This window comes from Protobothrops mucrosquamatus, unplaced genomic scaffold (genome assembly GCF_001527695.2).
Source record: "Protobothrops mucrosquamatus isolate PMUCROS unplaced genomic scaffold, P.Mucros_1.0 scaffold_23, whole genome shotgun sequence".
In the NCBI taxonomy this organism is placed as follows: Eukaryota; Metazoa; Chordata; class Lepidosauria; order Squamata; family Viperidae; genus Protobothrops; species Protobothrops mucrosquamatus.
Genome location: NW_015386099.1, coordinates 769,228 through 793,378, shown reverse-complemented (window position 1 = coordinate 793,378; position 24,151 = coordinate 769,228). Strand labels below are relative to the sequence as shown.

At 41.8% G+C, this 24,151-nt stretch overlaps 2 protein-coding genes across 2 annotated transcripts in view; one reads left to right on the top strand and one right to left on the bottom strand.

Annotated features, from left to right (window-relative positions):
• The window catches only part of GMEB1 (glucocorticoid modulatory element binding protein 1), a 13,844-nt gene extending 3,164 nt beyond the window's left edge, over nt 1–10,680 (bottom strand). The window contains exons 1-7 of the mRNA XM_015832143.1: nt 10,537–10,680; nt 9,605–9,690; nt 7,447–7,571; nt 6,797–6,900; nt 5,084–5,238; nt 3,780–3,908; nt 2,976–3,113 (exon numbers count right to left, since the gene is read on the bottom strand). Coding sequence (XP_015687629.1) covers nt 2,976–3,113; nt 3,780–3,908; nt 5,084–5,238; nt 6,797–6,900; nt 7,447–7,571; nt 9,605–9,690; nt 10,537–10,664 — 865 coding nt within the window. The 5' untranslated portion in view covers nt 10,665–10,680. The remainder of the gene's footprint in view (nt 1–2,975; nt 3,114–3,779; nt 3,909–5,083; nt 5,239–6,796; nt 6,901–7,446; nt 7,572–9,604; nt 9,691–10,536) is intronic.
• Nucleotides 10,681–17,795: 7,115 nt separating this feature from the next.
• LOC107302887 (discoidin, CUB and LCCL domain-containing protein 1-like) overlaps nt 17,796–24,151 on the top strand; it is a 37,018-nt gene continuing 30,662 nt past the window's right edge. The window contains exons 1-2 of the mRNA XM_029287355.1: nt 17,796–17,880; nt 20,600–20,821. Coding sequence (XP_029143188.1) covers nt 17,796–17,880; nt 20,600–20,821 — 307 coding nt within the window. The remainder of the gene's footprint in view (nt 17,881–20,599; nt 20,822–24,151) is intronic.

The window sequence follows — 24,151 nt, the reverse complement described above, 5'->3', positions numbered from 1 at the left end:
TCATCATTGAATTTCATTTTGTTAGATAGCACCCAGTGTTCAAGTCTGTCCAGATCCTCCTGTATCCTAAGCCTGTCTTCTGGAGTGTTGGCTATTCCTGCCAGCTTGGTGTCGTCTGCAAATTTGATGATTTCCCCATCTATCCCCTTGTCCAAATCGTTGATGAAGATGCTGAAGAGCACTGGGCCCAGAACAGAGCCTTGGGGCACCCCACTACACATTTCCCTCCATGTAGATGCAGTTCCATTGAGGACCACACACTGAGTACAGCCCGTCAGCCAGCTACGGATCCATCTGGTGGTGATGCTATCTAACCCACATTTTTCTATCTTATCAAGTAGTAGGTTGTGATCTACTTTATCAAATGTCTTACTGAAGTCCAAGTAAAATATATCCACAGCATTCCTCTGGTCCACTAATTTTGTCACTTGGTCAAAGAATGCAATAAGATTTGTCTGGCATGATCTGTTTTTGACAAACTCATGTTGGCTTTTAGTAATGACTTTGTTTATCTGGAAAAGATAATCAAACAATGAATCAGCAAACACCTAGGTGTTTGTTGATTCGTTGTTTGATTATCTTTTCCAGAATCTTCCCAGATATTGAGGTCAGGCTGATAGGTCTGTAATTTCCTGGGTCCATTTTTTTTCCTTTTTTGAAGATGGGAACTACATCAGCTCTTTTCCAGTCCTCTGGTAGTTCCCCAGTGCTCCAGGATCTTTGAAAAATATAGTTCAATGGTTTTGAGATCACATCTGCCAGTTCCTTGAGAACCCTGGGGTGTAATCCATCTGGTCCTGGTGATTTGAACTCGTCTAGGCTGGACTTACCATTTTCTTGCCTACATTATCTTATATTTCTATTTTGTTTTTTATGGCACTATTTTTGGTAGGTTGGTCTGTTTTTTCCCTTTGTGTAAAGACAGATGCAAAAAATGAGTTAAATAGTTCTGCTTTCTCCCTGTTGCTTGTCACCTTCTTGCCACTTTCCCCCATTAATGGACCAATCATTTCCTTCACTTTTTTCTTGTTTTTTACATGTTGAAAGAAGCTTTTTTGTTATTTTTGACTTTGGTCACAAGCCATTTTGAGCCCTAGCTTTCCTCACTTCATCTTTGCAGGCTTGGGCTATTTGTTGATATTCTGACTTAGTTATGTGCCCCTCTTTCCACTTTCTATATTTGTCCTTTTTATCTTTCAATTTATCAGAGAGTTCTTTATGCAGCCATGCTGGTTTCTTTTGAGAGCTGTTATTTTTCCTCTTTGTTGGTATTGTGCACCTACAACATGCACCTACAACAGCCATAAACACTGACACTAAGAAGAGAGTATTTAATAATTGAAAAAGATAAAGAAAATACTTATAATAATACTATCTCCCTGAATTTTTAGCAACCTACTTGCTCAAGAATTCCAAAGCAGGAGCTGTTCATGCCCTTCTACCCAATTTAGTCTGCAAATAACAGTGCAGGTGAGACTACATCAGAAATTTTATAGTCAACAAGTGCCAAATGTATTATTATGTAAATTGCAATGAGAAATTTTGCAGAAAATAACACATACAACGTCCTGAAGTATGTTTTTTCCCCTGTAGCCTAGGGATAGACCCTCCTGGCATCACTATTGATATATTTCCAGCATCAGGCAGACCCTCTTCCCCTTTCCTTCTATTAATATTTCTATTATTATTGTTATTGTTATTGATCATTGCACAGTCAGCCAGATATTCAAACTGAATTTAGCATTTTTGTCTACCTATCAAGTCTTTACCAAGGACTTGGGATAGACAGATCTTGATGTTTGATCATGTTACAGATATCGTCGCAGGATGGAATCTGTTCCCAGTAAAGCTTTTGCATTATTATTATTGTTGTTGTTGTTATTAATCATCGCACAGTCAGATGTTCAGACCAGATTTGGCATTTTTGTATTATTATTATTATTATTATTATTATTATTATTATTATTATTATTATTATTATTAGCAACATTGTTACCTAGCCATTCTAGTATGCTTTATAAGGGGTCCTTGGTGCTCTCTGAGCTTGCTTGTTTTCTTGCAGATGTTTCATTACCCAAACTACCCTAGCACTGATGATATTACCTAGTTTGGGTAATGAAACGTCTGCAAAAAAACAAGCAAGCTTAGAGAGCACCAAGAAACCCTCATGTCAACCCTGAGCTACAAATATTTTCCTTTATTAGTATGCTTTATACAAGTTTCTTTTTCCAATACTTCTAGCTTATTCACCCCTGAAGCAACAGACCTTTCCTCAAGGTGACTGGAAACTATGGGAGCCATGATAAACATTTAGACAATGAATGCATTCTGGAAAAAGATGATTTACAACTTTGATGGATTTTAGTGGGTTTTGGCATTTTCCTATTTTTGATTTTTTAGCATTGCATTGCATTTCAAAATAGCTACTCATAAGAAAATTATCATTGGAAAGTAGTTGATAAAATGGCAAAACAAGCACTATCGACTCATATAATTCACAAAGCATAAATACAAGTACTCCTCGACGTACGACCACAATTGAGCCTAAAATTTCTGTTGCTGTTAACAGAAAGCTTTAAGTGAATTTTGCCCCATTTTACAATCATTCTTGCCACAGTTATTAAGTGATTCACTGCAATTGTTAAGTTAGTAACTTGGTTGTTATGTAAATATGGCTTCCCCATTGACGTTGCTTGTCAGAAGGTTGCAAAAGGGGATCACGTGACCCCTGAACATGGCAAACGTCATAAATATGATCCAGTTGCAAGCATCCAAATTCTGATCACGTGACCATGGGGATGCTGCAATGATCGTAAGTGTGAAAAACGGTCATAAGTCACTTTTTTCAATGATGTTGTAACTTCGAACAGTCACTAAATGAACTGTTGTAAGTCGAGGAATACCTGTAAGGCAGGAAGTCTGCCCTAGTGGTCATCATTTCATATCAACATGGAGACTGCTGACCTCTTACCCACCGGTAATCTGGAAAGGGGATTGGGCAAGCCTTTGCTGCACCCCTCTTAGCACCTCCTCTATCTCCTTCTGAATATTACACACCACTTCTTCCATTAAGCCCACATCCGCAATGCCTTTCCAGAACATCAGCATGTCCTCTGCCATGGAAAGATAAACATTTTTAAAGAAAGAACTGGCAATTATACAGCAAAATGTCTACTACTGGGATCAGCAAACTACTATACACTATCAAGCACCTTAAGGAACTTGTCAATCCAAACTACACACTCTTACCTGGAAGTATCACTGAATTAAAAAACGCCAACTCAGGACATACGTAAACCAGTGTTTTTCAACCTTGGCTAATTGAAGATGTGTGTACTTCAACCCCCAGAATTCCCCAGCCAGAGTTCTGAGAGTTGAAGTCAATACATCTTCATGTAGTCATTGTTGAGAACACTGATGTAGACTGTTCATTGGCCACTTACAAATTATGCTTGTAGCCCATGTATGTTCACAAACAATTGCAACAGGCTGAAAATAGTTTTCAGGGCATGTTAAATAAAACACTAGAAGCCTTTGGTCTTTTGGTACAAACTATCAAAGGATCGTTCATGGAAGGTGCATGCCACTGCTCATGAGTCAAGTTTAGGAGCAGCTTTTCCCAAATTGGAACCCTACAGAAAGATTGAGGATGCAATGCCAAGTAATCCCAACTATCACTGACAAACGTTTGCTTCTCTTGCTCTACTTCCTCTCCTTTCCAAAGTGTATAGAGGAAACAAAAAAAGTGCAAGCTGTACAGAGAAACAGGAAGGACCAACCTGAAATCTCCTCTGGATCTTTCTTGATTCCCTCATCGGTTGCCATAGTGACCGCTGCTGTCATAGCAGAATTCCATTCAATCCCTTCTTCTACACTTTCCTCAGATACTGCAATTTGTGTGATGCTTCCTGCACAAGAGAAGACCAGTCTGATACTCTGCTGCCACAGTAACTCCTTACCCACCCACACACCTAGATGATACATCAGGATAAGTTCTGCTAAGCCAACCATTCATCTGTAAATCTATGACTTGATATGACATGATGATAGGGTTCACACCCTATGTTAAGCTATATACCATAATTTCCAAATTACAATGGCTGGGACCTACAAAATACAGCTCAAAGCACACAAAGCACATTAGGTCTTAGCACTGTGTGTGAATTCAGTAATTCCACCCCAGCCTTGTCCATTTGACTCTATCTGGAGATGGCAGTTTCTCAGATTCTCAGCCAGTATGGTCTCAGTGCTGGCTGGACAGTTTGAGAGTTGCTCTCTGAAGATGCCACATCAGGCAGGTTATGCTTTGGGCTGATCAATGTATCATGAGGACTGGCACAATAAAGCCATTGCTTTTGAAATGTTATGTAAACTCTGTAAATGCTGCAACGAATGAAGAAATGTTTGGGTGTAACTACCACATTGTATATGTTACATTAGTGTCTTTCAGTTCGATGCTGGCTGGGGAATTCTGAGAGTTTCAAGTCCACACTTCTTAAAGTGGCCGAGGTTGAAAGTCCCACCTTTATACATATTTTTAATGTTCAAAGCCACATCTGAATTGTGTAAAATGTGTGAAATGCTTCGCCTTATACATTAAACTTGTTATGCTCTAATTAACTGATGTAGCTGAACTAAACAAAAAACCTCTATCACAAAAAGAAACAAAATGTGGAGTGGGAAGTAAGATAATATGTCCTCCAACATTGGGCATGATGCTCTTCTGTCTCAAAGCCCTTTGGATATAGCCCAGTGTGCACAAGATTAAACCACATGATAAATATTTCACACAATTCAGGCATGTTGTCAGCCCTTTAAGATAGACAAAGGCAAGAAACAGAAGTTCCTAGAAATGTTGGAAAGTACCTAAATGCAGTTAGGGTATTGTAACAGAATTTGAAAACCTGTCCAAGCTCCACTCTATTTCAACTTACACTTAATCTAATCAAGGAAGAATTCTAATATGTAAGAGGAGGGAGGGAGGGAGAGAGAAAGAGGGGGTGGATGAATGACAAGATAAGGGTGAGTCTTAATGACCAAGGAATATACTAATCAGGAATTTACTTTTTTACTTTTTTCCTACCATCAGCAGAAGTGGGAGTCTGTACCAGGCTTGGTTGCCCTGGTACTGGGGCCCTGGCACTGCTGAAGAGGAGGTCAAACTTGGTGCTTCGGCAGGTGTTGGTGCACACTTTGTCATGCTGATAGAAGTCAATTTGTCCAGAGTCCATCATCTTTCTGCACAGTGAACGGAAAACAAAACAGTCATCTCAGGGGGTGAAAATCTGTTCGAAGAACTGTCTAAGAGAAAAATGTAAAAAGATGAAGCCTTTGACTGTCATGCATCAAATAATGCTCAGTCCCCTTTAGCTTATGCATAACTGCAGTCATATAATTCAACAGAAGGGTATGGTTCTGTATTGTAAGAAATTTCTCTTTCCCTCCAAATTTATTTAGCAATATGGAAAGGAATAACAACTACAAATTACTGAATCCTCCATAGTGGCCCTCACTATTCATTGGATGCTGTTCCAGCCCAAAGACTATGGATAATAAAATCATGGATAATGAGAGCCTTACAAGAATACTTTATAATTGGGCAAAACACCTCCATCATTTTGTGCATATTATACACCCAGAAAAATTCTCCAAATTTCTCTCCCAAATAGAGCCATATGCATCATTAATGATGATCTCCAATTTGTATTACCAGCCTTAGGCACTTGAAACTGCAGTTAAAGAAACCATGAATAACACCATCCCCCTATAAAAAGTAGTCCTCGACTTATGACCAGTCGTTTATTAACCATCCAAAGTTCTGACAGACCCCAAGAAAGATACTTACAACCCAGATTTGAAATTCTAAAAGATGCGGTCATACAATTGTATTTTGGGTGCTCAGCAACTGGCCACATTTACTGCTATTTGCAATGTCCCGCAATCGCATGACTGCGAGTTGTAACATTTTTTGCCAGAAGCCGGCATTTACTTCGGGTTTCCGGCAAAAAACGCCCATTGTGTACAACCGGTCACTTCATGACTATGGTGTTCATTTAGCGATCATGGTGATTCACTTAATGACCATCACGAAAAATGTTGTAAAATCAAGTTGTTCACATGATGACCTACTGAACAAACAGTACGACTTACAACCTATTTCCGGGCTCAGTTATGATTGTAATACCTGTAGATCAAAGTCTTACTCCAGAAACCCCCACCTAACATTCTATATAAAATGGCCCTTGAAATCACTGGGAATCACTTTTCCTAGGAAAGTTCCATATTTTAAAGTACATAGGGTCAAACTCTCCGAACCATTTTTGTTTGGCAGGAAATGACTGGCACCACAGTTTTAAGGAGAGAGGAAGACTCCTGCCCAGGCGTCTGCACCAGAGTTTGGTACAGATAGTCCTTGACTTACAACCATTCATTTAATGACTGTTCAAAGTTACAACAGCACTGGAAAAAGTGACTTACGGCCGTTTTCACACTTATAACATTGCAGCATCCCCATGGTCACATGATCAAAATTCTGACACTTGCCAACTGGTTCATATTTGTGATGGTTGCAGTGTCCCGGGGTCATGTGATCACCTTTTGTGACCTGACAACAAAGTCAATGGGGACGCTAGATTCACTTAGCAACTGTGTTACTAGCTTAATTCACTTAACAATTGTGGCAAGAAAGGTCGTAAAATGAGGCAAAACTCACTTAACTGTCTCGCTTAGCAACAGAAATTTTGGGCTTAATTGTGGTCATAGGTTGAGGGCTACCTGTACATGACAAGACGGTTACCTCAACATGATTCCTCCTAGGCGGATGGCTCGCTTCCAGTCCTTCAGGGTGGACTTGCCAGCCAGGTGAACAAAGTGCTTGGGACTGATAAGCTGGTCATTGAACTATCAAAAGAGGAAGGAACCATTTATTTTCTCATGGTAAGGATATAATCCAACCATTCAGTCTTCAAGGCAACACCCATTATTCATGGATACATGTGATCAAGACACACTAGGACTTTGTTAATACAACCTGGGCTTTGTGATTTCAGGCTAACACTGGGCAATTTGTAGAACTATTTGAGGATAACAGTGAGTGGATAAATGGGAAAAATTTGGCCATCCAATTATATATTGTAGAATGGGATTCTCAAACATATATTATGGCAGATATAACTCAATGTTCTTCCTACAGTGGTGTCCAAGTCGTTGTGGCAGGGGGAGGTGTCTCCTCCTTGGGAGAATGAAATAAAGGCATTACCTTCAATACTGCCACCTAAATAGTTAGTTTATTGTTAAGAGTTTTATGTGTACCAAATACTCCTGTGCATATCCAGTGGAAAGTGGGACATTTTTCAAAGGAAAAGAATACTCCTGTCATAAACCCAGCAACACAGAACAAAAAGAAAGAAAGTAAGCTGGCAAATTCACTTTCACCATGCTATTTACCTTAACACATTTGACATTGATTCCTGGACACACGAACTTTTTCCAGAGCAACATGGCCTTGCTATCTCCACAGGTAATGGGGTAGGCAATCTCAATTTCCTCATTGCTTTCAAGGGCACTGGCATCTGCAGATGGAAATGGAGATGTTTGAGAGACATATAGAGATCTCCATGCTGATTCATCTAACTCAGGTGTGTTCAGCCTTGGCATCTTTAAGACTTGTGGACTTCAACTCCCAGAATTCCCCAGCCCACCCAATTCTGGGTTGAAGTCCACAGGTCTTAAAAGTTGCCAAAGTTGGACACCTCTGATCTAACCCAAAGACTGGAAAGGACTCAAACAATTTTCTCATCCTGTATCTTTTAACCTGGAGATCCTAAGTCTGAACTAGGGATATTCTTGCATGAAAATCACATAGTAAGCCATTATTTCTTTCTTTAAAAATACTCCCGTTTTATGACCCTTTGATCCCTTAATTCGGGGTAGAATCAAGGCAACTGGATGGAGCTGAGCATTTACTAGCCGGATACCCTTCCTGACACCACGTAGAACAGTGGTTCTCAACCTGTGGGTCGGGACCCCATTTGGGGTCGATCGACCATTTCACGGGGGTCACCAAGCAAGGCTGTCCACCATTTTTTTTTGTCCGCCATTTTTTTCCCCCTTTTCCGGCGGGTGCCTTACCTCCCTTGGGCTGGGCCAGCTGGTGGTCGGCCTGCTCTGTCTCTGCCGCTTGCCAGCTACACCTCGGCCGGCGCAAGGGGCGGAACCACACATGCGCGGCACTCCCGGGCAGGGAAAGTCCTCGACTTACGACCGGTTGGGTAGTCCTCGACTTACGACCGGTTTAGTCCTCGACTTATGACCGGTTTAGTCCTCGACTTATGACCGGTTTAGTCCTCGACTTACGACCGGTTGGGGTCACGGCATTAAAAAGGTTGAGAACCACTGACATAGAATGTGCAGCAGGTATTTTTTTCTTTGCGCCTTAGGAAAGAAATATCTGCCGCTACCTAGGATTGAACTCTCAACCTGAGTGAGAGGCAAGCATCTTCACCATTAGGCCACCACACCACTCAACTTCTTTCTTAGACACACTGATAAAATTATGTAATTTTTTTCATCTTTACAACCTACGATGGAACCATAAATATCGTACTGTATATATATTTAGACAAGCATCAGAGTATAGTTTCATAATAGCCAGAAGAGTTCCAAGTATAAAAGGAATATGATTCATTGTTGTCCTTGTTGCTATTAACAAGGCAGGGTTTCTTATGGACTGAGTTCAATCTTACTGTTCTAATACATGGTCTGATTTGTTGAACTCAGCTATAAATCATGATATACAAATCACAACCCAGCCAGGAATCATGGTACATAAATCTCAGTGGCTAGACTCACACTGTACACCAAGCCAAAATTAAACTACAATGTAAGTGCAAAGTACCTAGAAAATCATGTTTGAATTGCGTGTTTTGGAAAATGTAGTTCTTTGGGATACTAGCCCCACAATCTCACACTCTTGAATATCCAATATGATATGCAAATTTCCAGCTATTCTGAAGTGATGAAGATAGGAAATGAAATTTGAACAGCAGTCTGATAAGAACTGCCTCGTGTCTGCAGTTGAGTTTCAGAAATGTGAACCTTTAGACAACACTTTCACAGGAAGAGATGGTGAAAGAAAGCTCCCACAGCCTCTTAGTTCAAGAATCTTTTTTCCAAGGATTCTGGCTTTTTTCAGTGCTACAGGCTTTATTCCATGAAGAAAGGTTAGTGTTTCCCTTAATTATATGAAGTGGGGGAAAAACCATCATCCATGCAAGTAACTATTGCAGAAACCGTTATGCTTTAGGATCAGCCCATTTCCACCTTTGCTGAGCAAAGTTTTGCTTTGGAGGAAAGACAGTGGACATAGTATTTCTTCTTCAATTTTGTCCTCTCAATATTAACCCAGGGATGTACAATGGACTGAGAGGCAGTGACTGCATTAAAGCCATTCAGTGCATCCAAGTTCATCATGTCTTCCTGGTCCTGCTTCAGCACATGAACCACTGCACACACAGCCTGCAGGCTTTACCCAAAGCACCACTATTACACTGCAATACAATTGAGCTAACATGAAACTGGTGCATCATTATCACTGAGAACTCACCGATGCCATCTTCAAGTTTGTGTATGGTATGCGTTTCTACAGCCATCACAGCCGCATTAGTTTCAGAGGTCTCTTGATAAATCCTGCTGTAAGTGTGGCAATAAGTACACAAATGATACAATTATTTGAAAACGGGTGACATGAAAGAACATCTCCCCTCCACATCAACCTGTGTGCCCCTAGCATCAGAAGAGATCATATTTATGGAATTTTCCATAAATTGTTCCATATTAATGGGAATTTGGCACTTTTCAACAGCAACCCAAAATTTTAATTTTAATAGTTCAGCATTTGGTTATTCTACTGCCATCAGTTTATACGGCAATAACCTGCTGTTAGACCTATCAATGTTAGTTTGATATATCTAACTTATTAATATTATGTAAGTTTCCCTCCATAATATTTTATTTTGGATTATATAAACATTTGTATAAAAAGTAATATCCATAGCAGTATTTTTTTCACCAATTTCATAAGGGCTACTGTACTTTTTATCTCAAAGGAAAGTTAATGTCATGATAATCAAGTTCTGTTGCTGTAGCTGAAAGGACTCAAGTCTACATACAAGAAAGGAAATTGTTATTAAACAGTAGAACTTGTTTTGATACAACTTGCTTGGGGGGCTGACCTCTTCTTTATTAGGAATGCTATACCAGTAGCAGGTTGATCAAATTGTCCTTAACTTTATGATTCTGTCCTCTATCCAACCATAAAATGAACGATGGAGTTCCTTCATATTTTTAGCATATCTAAAATTTCCCAGTACCTCAAACTCTTGTTAAAATTCCATCTTCTGCACAATTGGTAAATCATACGAGTTTCATCTTCTTTCATTCCTGCATTCTCAATTCTCCTTGCAACAGTCCTCTAAACCCTCAATTTGGGCAAAATTACTTGGGAATATTTTGTATTGCTCTTGGCATGTCACTCACCCTTGTTGCACTGGCTGTAGTTGTAATATAACTTGGGTTTTAGTATCTTCAGGGTTTCCCCCCTCTGTTCCTTCAGTTGGCACAACAACCACATCTCCTACAGGAATGCTTACTTCAGCATTTGCCATTTGTTCACATGAAGTCTGAGCGACTGGGTGACAAGTATGCTGTAGCGGATAATAAACAACCGAGGCAACCTTGATTTGGGAGTTGAGGAGAACTGTGATCTCTAATTGCACACAATTATCATATTCTATAATAGTAGGTCAAAAGGGACCACATACCTGATAGAAACATCCTCAACACCTCTGGGGCTTTTCTTAATAGTCTTAACCTCTCCTCACAACCTACAATTGCTCTCAGAATAATTGACCAACCTATCTACCACTATTGCCTTGGGAACTCAAAAGTGACTTGGCCTTGTTAGCTTTTTTGCAAGGTTTAAGAGGTTATTGTGACAGCAATTAAAGATGCACAGGCATTCCCTTTTTTTCTCTATTCTGGGCTATACCTGCTACAGCAGAAGCATGAGCCATCAGAAAACAAAAGAGGGTATTTTTACACAACTATTATTTTATAATGAACTTGAATTCATTAGAAAGTGAAGGCTGCAGTCCCATATACAATTGGCTTAGACCAGTGATGGCGAACCTTTTAGAGACCGAGTGCCCAAACTGCAACCCAAAACCCACTAATGCATCATTGGGTGCCGGCTGGGTGTGGCCCATTGGGTGGGTGTGGCCCATTGGGTGGGCGTGGCTGCGGTGGTAACGGCAAACTGGTTGGGACTAAAAAGTTCAATCAATCAATTCCAACTTTGCAAGATCTTTTTTTTTCCCGCGAGAAGTTGAAATTGACTGATTGATTGAACTTTTTTTTTTTTTTGCACGTGATGGAGGAGGCCTAAAGCGAAAAGGTTTTATAAAACCCAGCTGAAGGCCTAGGACTGGGGCAACGGCACACGTGCCCACAGAGAGGGCTCTGAGTGCCGCCTCTGGCACCCGTGCCATAGGTTCGCCACCACTGGCTTAGACTGTACCTACTGTAGCACCTAGCTGATTTGCTTTTTTTTTTTAACCAAGCAATTAGGCTGAAGCACTGAACAGTATCACTCAACATGCAGAGAAAGCTGGAAAGTCTCTCTGCAATGATTGATGTGGTATCTATAGAGGGCTTGAAAAATATGTAATGGTGACTTGGATCTTGGTGGGAGGCATTTGCTGCTTTTAAGTGATTCAGGACTGTGGGAGTTGCTTTTGCTTTCTCTTTGTTCCTTTGCCAGCAGAACAATACCAGAACCAAACCCCCTCCAAAAGGACCCCCAAATGCCATTTTGACTATTGGTTGCTCCCAAATCAGGAGATTTGCTGGGGAAGCAAGGATTTATGGAATTTCCAGTAAGACTAGTTATACACATGATTCTTTGGAAATAAGAACTTTAACACAAAACCCCATTTCGTAAGTGAAAGTGTATGGTTTCCTTGTTTTCAGATTCAAAATCACAGACCATTGTTACTGCTGGATCAGATGATCAATCCAACAAATTCAACTTCACACTACCAACCAGCTCCTCCTGTTGGCTGTAGAAAACTCATTACCAGTAGACAAACGTAATGCCACTTCCTCCTCTCATTTTGCATCAGAGGATACCCAGAGAAATACTGTGGTAGTATTGAATCTGAAGGTTAGATATAACTCTAATGACTTTTCTAATAATCTTCCTAGAACTGTTCTAAACCCCTCTTAGTTGTCATTCTATTAAACAATAACAATGAATTTTAAAAATTATTCAGTATGTGAAAATGTATTTTATTGTGTCTCTTAAAGGCAAGATTGAAATGACTCAATTGGAGATTAATCTCTAACCCATGTTGGAAAATAGTTCTTTAAAGACATGTCTGAATTCAGGATAAATTGAATGAGAGACTGCTCATCAGTTCAATGGTTATCAGCTAGAGCTATTTTATAGAGCCAATGCTATGTATTTGCCTCAAATAAATTCCCCTGGATGTTAATGGCATTTACTTCTACAAAAGCAGAAACAGTATCATAGCTTTCCTAATTTCCTAATTCAGTACTGTTTATGCTTAGTCAAATCACAAGCATTTAGATTAATGGATGTAATGCCATAAATATTGGCAGGCTATAATAGAAGGCTCAGAATGCCCTAGCTGCTTATTGTTATGGGAAAACAAAAGTTGAAGCAAGCAAGAATACTATTTGCATCTTTATTTTTTTTTTGTAAATAAGGTTTAGCAGTTTTCTTCATATGAAACAGAGTTGTCCAATCAACAATGGTATCCTTCCAATAATGGTGCTAGGTCATCAATTTTGTCCTTATTTTAAAAAGCCAAAAAAACCCAATCCCTTAACACTGAATAGATAGTCAGGGGTGATAGAAGAGGGACATTTAAGGAGCATTTCAGCTGTGATTTTTTTTTAATTTGGAAAAGCATTGTTTTCTAGAAATGCAATCCCAAAGCCATCATTGTGCCACATTAGCATTGCCATAAAAAAGAGAGGGGCATGGAATGCAATTGCTTTTTATTGCAATTAATTTATTTTTATTGTACAGAAAACAAGGCAGCCTTGTCATAATTTGTCATTTATAAAGAATACCAATTCTTGGTACGCCACACTTTGATCTCGGCTATTCCAACAGGTTGTTTAAATTCATTTATCCTACATCCCACTCCAACCACCAGAGTCTGTTATCTAACATAGTGTAATGGATATTCTGTACCATAAACCAGATTTCACCGAGCCTGGCTCCTGCTCTAATAATGTATTAAATTGGAATGAAGCCCAGAGACACCAGGCTGTTAACATACAGTAATCCTAGTTTTGTTCAGTTTTAATTTCTGTTATGGATCCTACATAAAACCGGTGGCGGGCTTCTCTTTTGAGTTTTGACTCCGTTTAGACAGCTTGATTAACCCCGGACGATTTTGTCATTGAATGGGGACGGGCTTTTAGCTCGGCCAGGGGAGGAACCCCCTCAATCCGGCCGCCTCAAGAGGAAGTCGGGGCTTCGGACCGAGAGGCCTCTCTGCTCGGCAAACCGCGAATTGCAAGCCGTCGGCGGTTCTTCCCTCAGAACCGCGAGCATCAAAGGCGGCGAAACTCGCTCCACTCTCCCTTCCCCCCCCCCCCACCGCCCGGCGGTTCCAGGGTAGACCCGGCGGGGCAGAGCAAAGCAGCCCGCGCGTTTCTTTTTTTTTTGCGCCTGGCCCGACCTCACGCCCGAAAACTCCAACTGCCATCATCCCCAGCTCGCCCGGGCACTGGGGATGATGAGAGGAGGCGGTGGTAGCGCGAGGCTGAGGAGAAACAACCCCACGCGGGCCGCCCGGGAAGGGCTCTCCTCACTGGGCGCTCAGGGCGAGTTCGACCGCGCCAGCGCGGCTGAGGGGAAAGCCCGCCTCCCCCCGCGGGCCCCGCCCCCTCGCCTGCCCCGCGAGCCCCTCAGCCCTCCGTGGCCCCGCCCCTCTTCCCTTGCTTCAGGCCAGGCGCAGCCTCCTCCTCCTCCTCCTCCTTTCCCCACCCTCCACTATCCCCCCCCCGCAGCGGCGCTGCGACGTCCGCTCTCCCGGCGGCGGCACGTACGGCGGGGTAGCGGCCGTGCGCTCTCCCAACGCAACCCCCTCCCTCATCGCCACGCACTCTGCGTCCCGGCTCCCGTAGCGCAGCGGCAGCAAGAACGTCGCCCTGCGTTCCCTCCCCCCCGTTACCGTCTCCGAGCGGCCGAGTCCGGGGCTGGGGGGGGCGGGAGGAGGGAGGGAGCATGCGCAGGAGCTGCAGCGGCTCGGCTGCCAGGACTTCCGGCCGCCTCCTCTCTCTTAAAGGGACCGCGAGAGCCAAAGCACTTTTTGCGCTCCCGCGGCTGTGCGCTATGGGATGTCTTTGGGGGCGGGGAAAAGGGTTGCATTTGAAGCCTTTGGGCAGGCCGCTCTTTGCTGAGCGAGGATCGGATCTTCTCAGCCGTTCTGCCGACTGCCAGAGTTGCTGCTGCTGTAATGGCATCTGCATGTTTTGCAGCTATTGTATGTTGTTGTTGTTGTTAGTTGCGAAGTCGTGCCCGACCCATCGCGACCCCATGGACAACGTTCCTCCAGGCCTTCCTGTTCTCTACCATCTTCTGGAATCCATTTAAGCTCACGCCTCCTGCTCCAGTGACTCCGTCCAGCCACCGCGTTCTCTGTCATCCCTTTCTTCTATTGTATATAGTTAACTTATTCAAAATAGATAATGGAACTGTGAGGCAATATTCTCAGGAATGCTCTCATTAATTGCATGCACGGATCGTTAAGTTTCCAATTCAAAGTAGGGCCTTTTCATTCTAATCCAAATACAGGTAGTCCTCAACTTACAACAGTTCATTTAGTCACCGTTTGAAGTTACAGCGGCACTGGAAAAAGTGACTTACGATCGTTTTCACATTTAATGACTGTTGCAGCATCCCCATGGTCATGTAATTAAAATTCAGATGTTTGGTAACAGACTCGTATTTATGATGGTTGCTGTGTCCCAGGGTCATGTGATCTCCTTTTGTGGCCTTCTGACAAGCAAAATCAATGAGGAAGCCAGATTCACTTAGCAACCGTGTCACTAATTTAAAAAGTGCAGTGATTCACTTAACTACTGTGGCAAGAAAGGTCGTAAAATGGAGCAAAACTCACAGCAAATGACTCACTTAGTAACAGAAATTTTGGGCTCAATTATGTTTGTAAGTGAGGACTACCTTTTCCTGCTGCAAATATTTACTTTCTGGGAATTTCACACTTATCACTTCTAAACTACCAGAAATCCAGAGAGCTGCTAGAGTAACAGAGAATTTACCTCTTGACTGTCATCCACTGCTCTGGATATTTACATCCCAAAGACAGCAGCCCTAATCCCATCACTCTGCATTTCATGTGTTTGATGAAAATTCCTTGCCAGATCTGGAAGCAGACAGGAGCCCCTTGTGTGACTTTCAGCAAATGAATGTTATGCCCAGCTGATGGCGCCAGTGGCCTTCTGATTCTTTCTCAACCTCCTTAAGATGTGTGGACTTTAACTCTCAGAATTCCCTAGTTGGGCTTGGAAATTCTGGCAGTTGAAGTCCACACATCTTAAAGGATCTGAAGTTAACAAACATTGGAAAGGCTTAGGTTTGCTGTTATTAAGTCTCTCCAGTAACAAGATACTTCACGGTCTGCAATTTGCTTTTATACCCATGTTTTTATAGCTATAATCCCAAGAGGTATTGATCCAGTTCACAGGGGGCATAATATGGTTTTGACTTCACCCAAAACCATCCTTAGGTTTAAATAACCCAACTGGAGTTTATTTAGCAAATGGCAACTAAGTAAGTCAAAGTTTAGAATGATGCAGGAACCTAGCAGTAGAGAAATCAAAAGGCCCCAGATAATATCTAATCAATAAACTATCAATAATGTTTTGGCACAACCTGGTAGTTTCTCATCTCAATCTTGCAATGAAGGTGACCTCTCCACTGTCCCATTGGATCAAAGCAGAGCTGACGTTGGACAGATGCCAGAATGCAAACTCCCAATAAAATGATTTTCCCCATAAACCCCCAAATTAATTACCAACCTGGGGTCTTGGAAAAAAATAAAAAGGCTCAGGATTGTTTGGTATATTGTCAATCCCCCATAGCATAGTAAATTCATCAAGGGTACACCTAAAGCCAAATTTATGTAGCTCTAAACCATAGTTTAATACACTAGAATGACTGCTTTCATTTAAAATGCTAAATCTTTAAACCCTGGTTTCTGAACCCTAATAGCTCAGATATGTTTGTTCTTGGCTCAGTGCTGTGCCTCAAATCTGTTGTCATTTTTAAAAAATTATTAATTCATTTTCACTCAGTCTTGATGTCTGATTTTGTAATTGTAATGTATCAATATTAGAGGTACAGCAGAATGAATACATTTCCAAAGAAACCAACACTTTATTTATTAGAATTATATCCTGTCTTTTTGCACAGGAGCTCAAAGCAGATTTTGTAGTGTTCTCTCCTCTTGTTTGTCTCCACAACAACAACCAGGAGAGGTGGGTTGGACTAAAAGTCATCCATCCAGCTCTCATGCCTAAAGTGGGACTAGAACTCGGTGTCTCGTGGTTTCTAGACCAGCACCTTAACCCCTACACCAAACTGTCCAACTTCAGTTTAGTTTTCTGTTCTTCATCAACACTAAAGAGAGTGTTCACACAAACTGCCTTCCTTTGACTGATTCAGCCTAATAATTAAAGGGCTGATAATAATAATCAGCCAAAGATGTTGATGGTAGTGACTGAATACACTACTACATGCAGAGGTTTACCTGGAGAAGTTGGTTGAATTCCAAGTGGAGAACAAAATAAATGGAGTGAATGTTAGTTTGAAAAACTCAGATTGGTTTATGTAATAGAAACATGAAATGTTTAGAAAAGTAAAACAAAAGCACTATAATCTATTACCTACCATAAAACCAAGAGTAGTTAAAACAAGTCAACTGCCTTGAATACACAACAAAGAATACAAACTATAAAAAAACCCGATGCCTCTGATGAAATTAGTTGCCAAGATTGAACGCCTCTGCTTTAAACCATCTTTGCTATATTGTGAGCAAAACCAGCTAGCTGCCTTTTTTTTTTCCAGGGCTTGACACCCAACCTACGGTCAAGAAACCATTTTTTATTATTATTTTATAGAATAGAGCTGGAAGGGACCTTGGAGGTCTTCTAGTCTAGGCCACCCCCCTTAAGCAGGAGAACCTACACCATTTCAGACAAGTGATTGTCTAGTCTTTTCTTAAAGATCTCAGTGATGGGGCACCTATGATTTCTAGGGGTGATTTATAAGGTGTGTTAAGAGAGGGCAAAAGGATCCTACAATACCTTATTTATCCCGATCTCTCTGTGCTTCCACCTGGAACTAGGATTTCGATGACTCCCGATCCACCCCTTTCCCCCTTTCTAACATCGTTTCGTCGTGGTTCCCCCCCCCCCAATAGGGGCTCATTGCCTCGGTTTTTGGACAGCTGGCGGGCTGGGCGTCGTCCGCTCTTCCTCGACGGGGCAGCGAGACCCGTCTTGGAAAGGTTAGTGGCTCGGGCGGGGCCAATGACCGACGGGAGGCTTGGCCCCTTCAGCCAATCGCGCGAGGCGGGGGTCGAAGCGCGCGCGCTCCGGCCGCCGCCAGCTGCAGACGGGCGCTGTTCGGCCGGTGGAGGCGATCGAGCGGGCGGATCCTGCCGAAGCGCCGATCGACGATGCGCCGGGGGTTCCGCGGTGCGCTCCGGCTGCTCCAGCTGCTGTGGTGGCCCCTGGACCTCTCGACGGCCAGCAGTCAGACGGGTAAGTCGCGGCCGCAGCAGCGCGAATCGGCTGGCTGGGCAAGCGGAGTGGCTGGGAGCGAGAGTGGACGCTGAACGAGGAAAGGAGGCTGGCGAAAAGGAGCGCGACAGCTTGGAGGAAAAACGCTTTGCGCAACCTTCTCTCCCGGCTTTGCTTTTCAGAGGCGCTGCACGACAAGCACGAGGCCCAGCGCCTCTGGAAAGCATCAAGATAAGGAAGACAATGCTTAAGAAGAATGGGGGATTTAATAGAGGTAGTCCTCGAATTACGACCACAACTGAGCCAAAATTTCTGTGGCTAAGTGAGACATTTGTTAAGTGAGTTTTGTCCCACTTAACAACCATGTTACTCACAACTGCAGGGATTCACTTAACAAGGGTGGCAAGAAAGAATCGTAAAATGGGGCAAAACTCACCTGACCCCCCCACACACACTGCAACCGTCATAAATATGAGTCAATTGACAAGCGTCTGAATTTTGATCACATGACTGTGGGGATGTGCAACGGTTGTAAGTGTGAAAAATGGTCATGTCACTTTTTTCAGTGCCATTGCAAGTTTGAACTGTCACTAAATGGACTGTTGCAAGTCAGGGATTACTTGTAGAAGTGTCTTCCAAATCAGCAGAGCTCTCTTCAGAGAAAAACAAGGGTCCTTTCTACACTTAGATCTAGCTTGCATGTTTATAAAGAAGCAGCTTCACTATTGCCTATTGAATCAATGTCTGGGTTTGTGCCATACTCGCAAGCCATTGTCTGCAAACCACAGTGGCTCTGGCAACATGCCAAGTCACAAACCAGTCACTTTTGGACAGCACAGCTGAAGGAGCTGAGTTGTTAAATTAGTGGTTGAGGCTGGAAGAAAGCTAATATTTTAGGATAAGAGCAATCACTGAAAGTAGATCGATCGTAAGTCTTTTTTTCAAAGCTGAATTGACTCAAGAAAAGTTTCTCTTCCCCAGCAGTCACAATTGTCTCTTCTTGGCTGTGGCAAATAATTATTTGCTGTTTTGCTTCTGATTAATTATAAAATGGCCACAGTCAGCTAAGATTTCTTTAATTAAAAGAGTTGCAACCCTGGGAGAAATGCAGCTGATTGTTTTGCAGAAGGTCACTGTTCCATGGCAGCACATTTGCCTGTGGTAACAAAATCTAAATAGGATCCTGATGTGAAATTATTTATCATCCAAAGAGTTGTGTGAATAACAGCTCAAATAACTATGGAAATAATTTTCCAGGTTTATAGGTAGTCCTTGACTTACAACCACAACTGACAACAGAATTTCCATTACTAAACGAGGCTGTTTTTAAGTCATACCCGATTTTACAACCGTTTTTGCCAAAGTTAAGCAAAGCACTGCAGTTGGCAGATGAATCATGCAGTCATTAAATGAATCCGGCTTCCCGCACTGACTTTGCTGATTGGAAGCTGGCTGGGAAGGTTGCAAATGGGGATCACAAGACCCCAGGATGCAACCATCGTAAATACATTCCAGTTGTCAAGCACCCAAAGTTCAATCACATGACCACGAGGATGCTGCAACAGTCACAAAAACATAGAATCGTAGGGCTGGAAGGGACCTCGGAGGTCTTCTAGTCCAACTCCCTGCTCAAGGCAGGAGGCCTCATACCATCTGGGTCAAGTGATTGTCCAGTCTATTTTTGAAAACCTCCAGTGGTGGAACACCCACAACTCTAGGAGACAAGTTGCTCCACTGATTAATTGTTCTTAATTCCGTGGAGGGGTTTTTTTTTCCACAGACCAGACGGAGCGTGGTTTCATGTGCTGCCTGCATTCCATGGATGGGGCTTTGCTTGTTTGCACGGACCGGTTTCTGGCATGCCATGGCCCAGTACCGGTCCATGGACTGGGGTAGGGCCCCTGCTTTAAAGGCTTTTTCAGCCTACCCCAATCTGATACAGTCTGACTTTTGGGGACTACGTGACCAAATATGCTACCATGCTCCTAGAATTCTGGGAGTTGACGTCCACACATTTTAAAGTTGCCAAGCTTGAAAAAGACTTGACCTAAACATAAGTTTATAGATACTATCAATCTAAATAAATTCCTTCCTGGAGAGAATGTTTATTTCTCATCTTTCTTGTAGATCCAATCAGGAAGATTTTGCACCCCTTCTGGGAACTGCAGCAAATAAATGACCGATCACCTCATGATTACATTCATGTGTAGAAATAACAAGAGTGGTGGCCTGAAAGGAACTGTATTCATAAAAAAACCTTTGAGGTTTTTAACTCAAGAGAGAGAAGTATTTTCTCCATTATTGCAACATCTGTCCTGTTTTGTCTTTCCCACATCCTGTTGAAAAATATATTGGCTAGGTTATGTTGGTTAATGTGGCACTATCTCCCTGTTGAATGAACCAGATAGAATAAGAATAGAACAGAACAATTTGGCTAAGTGTGATTTGTCTCCAGTTCAGAAGCTCTCTTTACATGCAAACCAATAGAATGTTATTATTCTTATTGGTATCATAATATGATTATTATTACTCTCTAGTGACCTTAATGATGTCACATCACTGGCCATACACTAATCCACCAAACCTTTTTCTGCCTCTGGTTATTAAACTGTGTCCTTAATGAATGACCATGCCCCTATGTGCTAAGGAAAAAAACAAGCAAAATACAATTGGTCATATTGTGATGTTCTACCCAGGCCATCCTACCGAATATGGAATGATTTCTCTCCTTGCCTTCCAGGGGACGGTTGCGGTCATTCAGTACTCACATCTTACAGTGGGACATTGTCTTCCAAGAACTTTCCAGGCACGTATCCAAACTCGACTTCTTGCGAGTGGCAAATTCACGGAGCAGCAGGCAGCCCCCTCAGCCTGGCATTTGGAGACATGGACATCGAAGCTTCCGAACAATGCAAATATGGCTTCTTGTTGCTTTCATCTCCCTCAGATGGTTCCAGCTTTGGTAAGGACATTCCTTCACTTCATTCCTAAAGATAATTGATTCTAATTATACTTTCCCATGGAAGCGAAAATGTAGACATCATTGTCAAGGATGAATTTGTACATCCAAGAGTTCCCTCCCCTTTCCATGCACTCCATCTCCCATGGATCACTTCCAGGAACAGTAGTCTGAACAGCCCTCTCTGTACCAGGACTGATTTCTAAAATAAAATCAGTTTCATATAGATTGATTTTTTTCTTATACTGCAGCATTATAAGAGCAAAGAGTGCCCAATGTTTATACTCTTAGTCTAACGCAAGCATGTCAAACTCGCAATGTCATGTGACGTCGCGCGATGTATTGGAGCTTTTTCGCCATTGCCGGCAATGGGGTGGGCGCGGCTCTGGTATGATGAAACCGGCACGCGGGCCGGCAGTTTGACAACCCTGGTCTAAGGCCATACTCAGCTTATGAATGGCATACCAGAAGCCATAGCTAAAGAAGGGATCTTCAAACTTGACAATTTAAAAACTTGTGGATTTCAACTCCCAGAATTCCCCAGTCAACCATGGTGACTGGGGAATTCTGGGAGATGAGGTCTACAAGTCTTAAATTTGCCAGGTTTGGAAACCCCTGATCTAAAGTAATGGTTGAAACTAGCCAAAAAAATAAATTTGTTTTCACTATATTTGAGTGGTTTAAAATGAACCAGAGTGAACAGGGCTCCAGAACCAAATGTAATGGTTTCCACTTTCTACTATCTTAGAAGTTATAACTTGGCAGCAATTTTCAAAGGTCTCTGAAAAGCTTCATGGGCTTCAAGTTATATATCTCAATAAATGGCTATAGAAAGATTGTACTTCTTTGCTACAGACTTGTTTGTCTGGTTGCCTTCCTTCCTGCATTCTTCCACAGACTGTCAACTTGAACTTCCATAGTTGGGTTCTTTGATTATTCTACTGGAAGCAGGGGAAGAGAGGTATATCAGCTCTTGAGAGAATCTGAAGTGTGTCATTTAGACCCAGCACAAAAAGATCTTGTCTTCTGGAGCACTTTGACCTTCCTAGATCTCTGTTCCTTCACTACTTCCTTGGCCTGGTGAATTTCTTCCCCTGGTTTGTCCTATATTTAGTTCTGTTCCATTCTCATCACTTCCATCACTTTCAGTTCCTACGAAAGGCTGTTCCGTGATTTTCTGGAATACAGTTCTAGGCAGACATTTCCAATATTGTTTTGTTTCCTTCCTTCTTTTCTTTTTCAACTTCTCCCCTCCACTTTTAAGACCTTTGTAGGTTCATCTAATTTGAAATCCATTAAATGTCTTCTATGAAACCCTGCAAATATTGGGGGTGCTATTTCTCAGCAGGAAGGAAACTTGAATGGATTGATACATGCATCTCCTTTTTCCTTCTCTATAACTAATTTTCCATGCAGACCATCTTTAGAAAGTTAGATTTTTCATAACGTTCTTATCTAGGACATTGCATTAAAACCATCCACTGAAGCAGCATATGTACATCTGTAAATATTTCCGTTGGAGACTTCTTTTTAACAAACATGAGTTTGGAATCTCTGGCAAGACATTTGCACCAATCCCCACTTGGATATCTTTGTACATTCCATTCTCTCCCTTCAGAGATCAATTTGTCACATGCAGTACAACCATTTGCTAATTGGTATGTGAGATTATTAGGGGAAAAACAAATTGGACTTTATTGCAAACTCTTTCCAAACCCAACAATCACATATTGCTTCACAATGCTTTACAGCCCTCTCTAAGGGGTTTACAAAGTTAGCCTATTGCCCCCAATAATCTGGGTTCTCATTTTACCGACCTCAGTAGGATGGAAGGATGAGTCAACCTTGAGCTGCTCAGAATGAAACTCCTGGAGTGAGGAGTGAGTTAGCCTGCAGTACTGCATCCTAACCACAGCATTGCCACCATGGCACAAAAGATGATCACGTGACCCAGGGACACTGCAAATGTCATAAACATGAGCCAGTTGCCAAGCGTCTATTTTGATTATATGATCATGGCGAGGCTGCAACAGTTGTAAATGTGAAAAATGATCATAAGTCCCTTTTTTTAGTGCCGTTGCAATTTTAAACGTTCACTAAACAAATTGTTGTAAGTTGAGGAATACCTGTACAGAAAGAAGGGCAGAAGTATTTCTTAAGCTTCAAGAAAGAACGTACTATTAAGAAGAGGCTCAAGCTGGCTTCTTCCTGACTTAATGAGGAATACGAGGAAGAGAAAGTAAATTACAATCAGACTTTACAATTAAGTTACTATTGATTATGTGCCATCAAGTTATTGTCAGCTCCTAGATAGATTTTCTCCATGTGATCTGTCCCCAGCCTAGTCTTCTAACAGGGCACCCATCACAAATGTAATTGAGTCCAACCACCTCAGTGCGTGTCATGTTCTTTTCTTCTATCTTTCTTACTACAGCATAATGTATCTCTTATTACAGCCTATGTCAATAAAATGTAGTTTTGGTCCTTTTGTGGAATTATTTTCTTGATCTGGCCTACCTCAGATGGCTGACAACTGTGGACTTTAAAACAGAAATCATCTCAATTCCCAAACCATCTTCTGTTCTTGAAAGTGTTTGGTATACTCAGAAATCTTTAGAGATACCCAATTGGTACCAATTATATTTAACAGAAGAATTGGGGGGTTGGGGTGGAGAATGACTCTATGAACCCAATTTCATTTTTTGTCATTTCAGTCACATTGAAATTCAATCCAGTTTAGTTTCGCTTTTGACCCCATCTGCTTTGGAGACTGTAACTCCTACACTTCTACCTAAATACCATCTTTGGGCCAACAGAAGGTTACACCCTTGATTTAATTCTTTTGGTCGTGGATTGCAACTCTTTCCAGACTCTTATGTAGTCTTTTGAGTCAATTGTGATTAGGGCTGTCTCTGTGCCTGTTAAACCACCACATGCATAAACCTCATCCTTGATATTGCAACAGGGTTTGTGATCTGGTGCTCCTGACAAAACCCAGGCATCCCATGCTAAAGTTGCCCAGTTTCCCATTGGTAGCCAACTCTCCTTTGAGTTAGCTGGACTTTCTCTCTTTTTTTAGAAATGTTTTATTGATTTTTTACAATAACAATCCTTAGTGCCTAGTGTACAGTGTGTTGTCTTGGTTCATAAATTTTGAAAACAACAACAATCAATAGTAACAACAATCAATAGTTAACAGTCAATAATAATTAATTTTTATACTTTCATAATTAGTATATTGATTAGTAGTATATTTCTTTGATCTTTTCTTCTCCCAATAGTATTCTCCTTCTTCAGTCTTAAACAAATATAATTGTTAATATTTTCAATGCA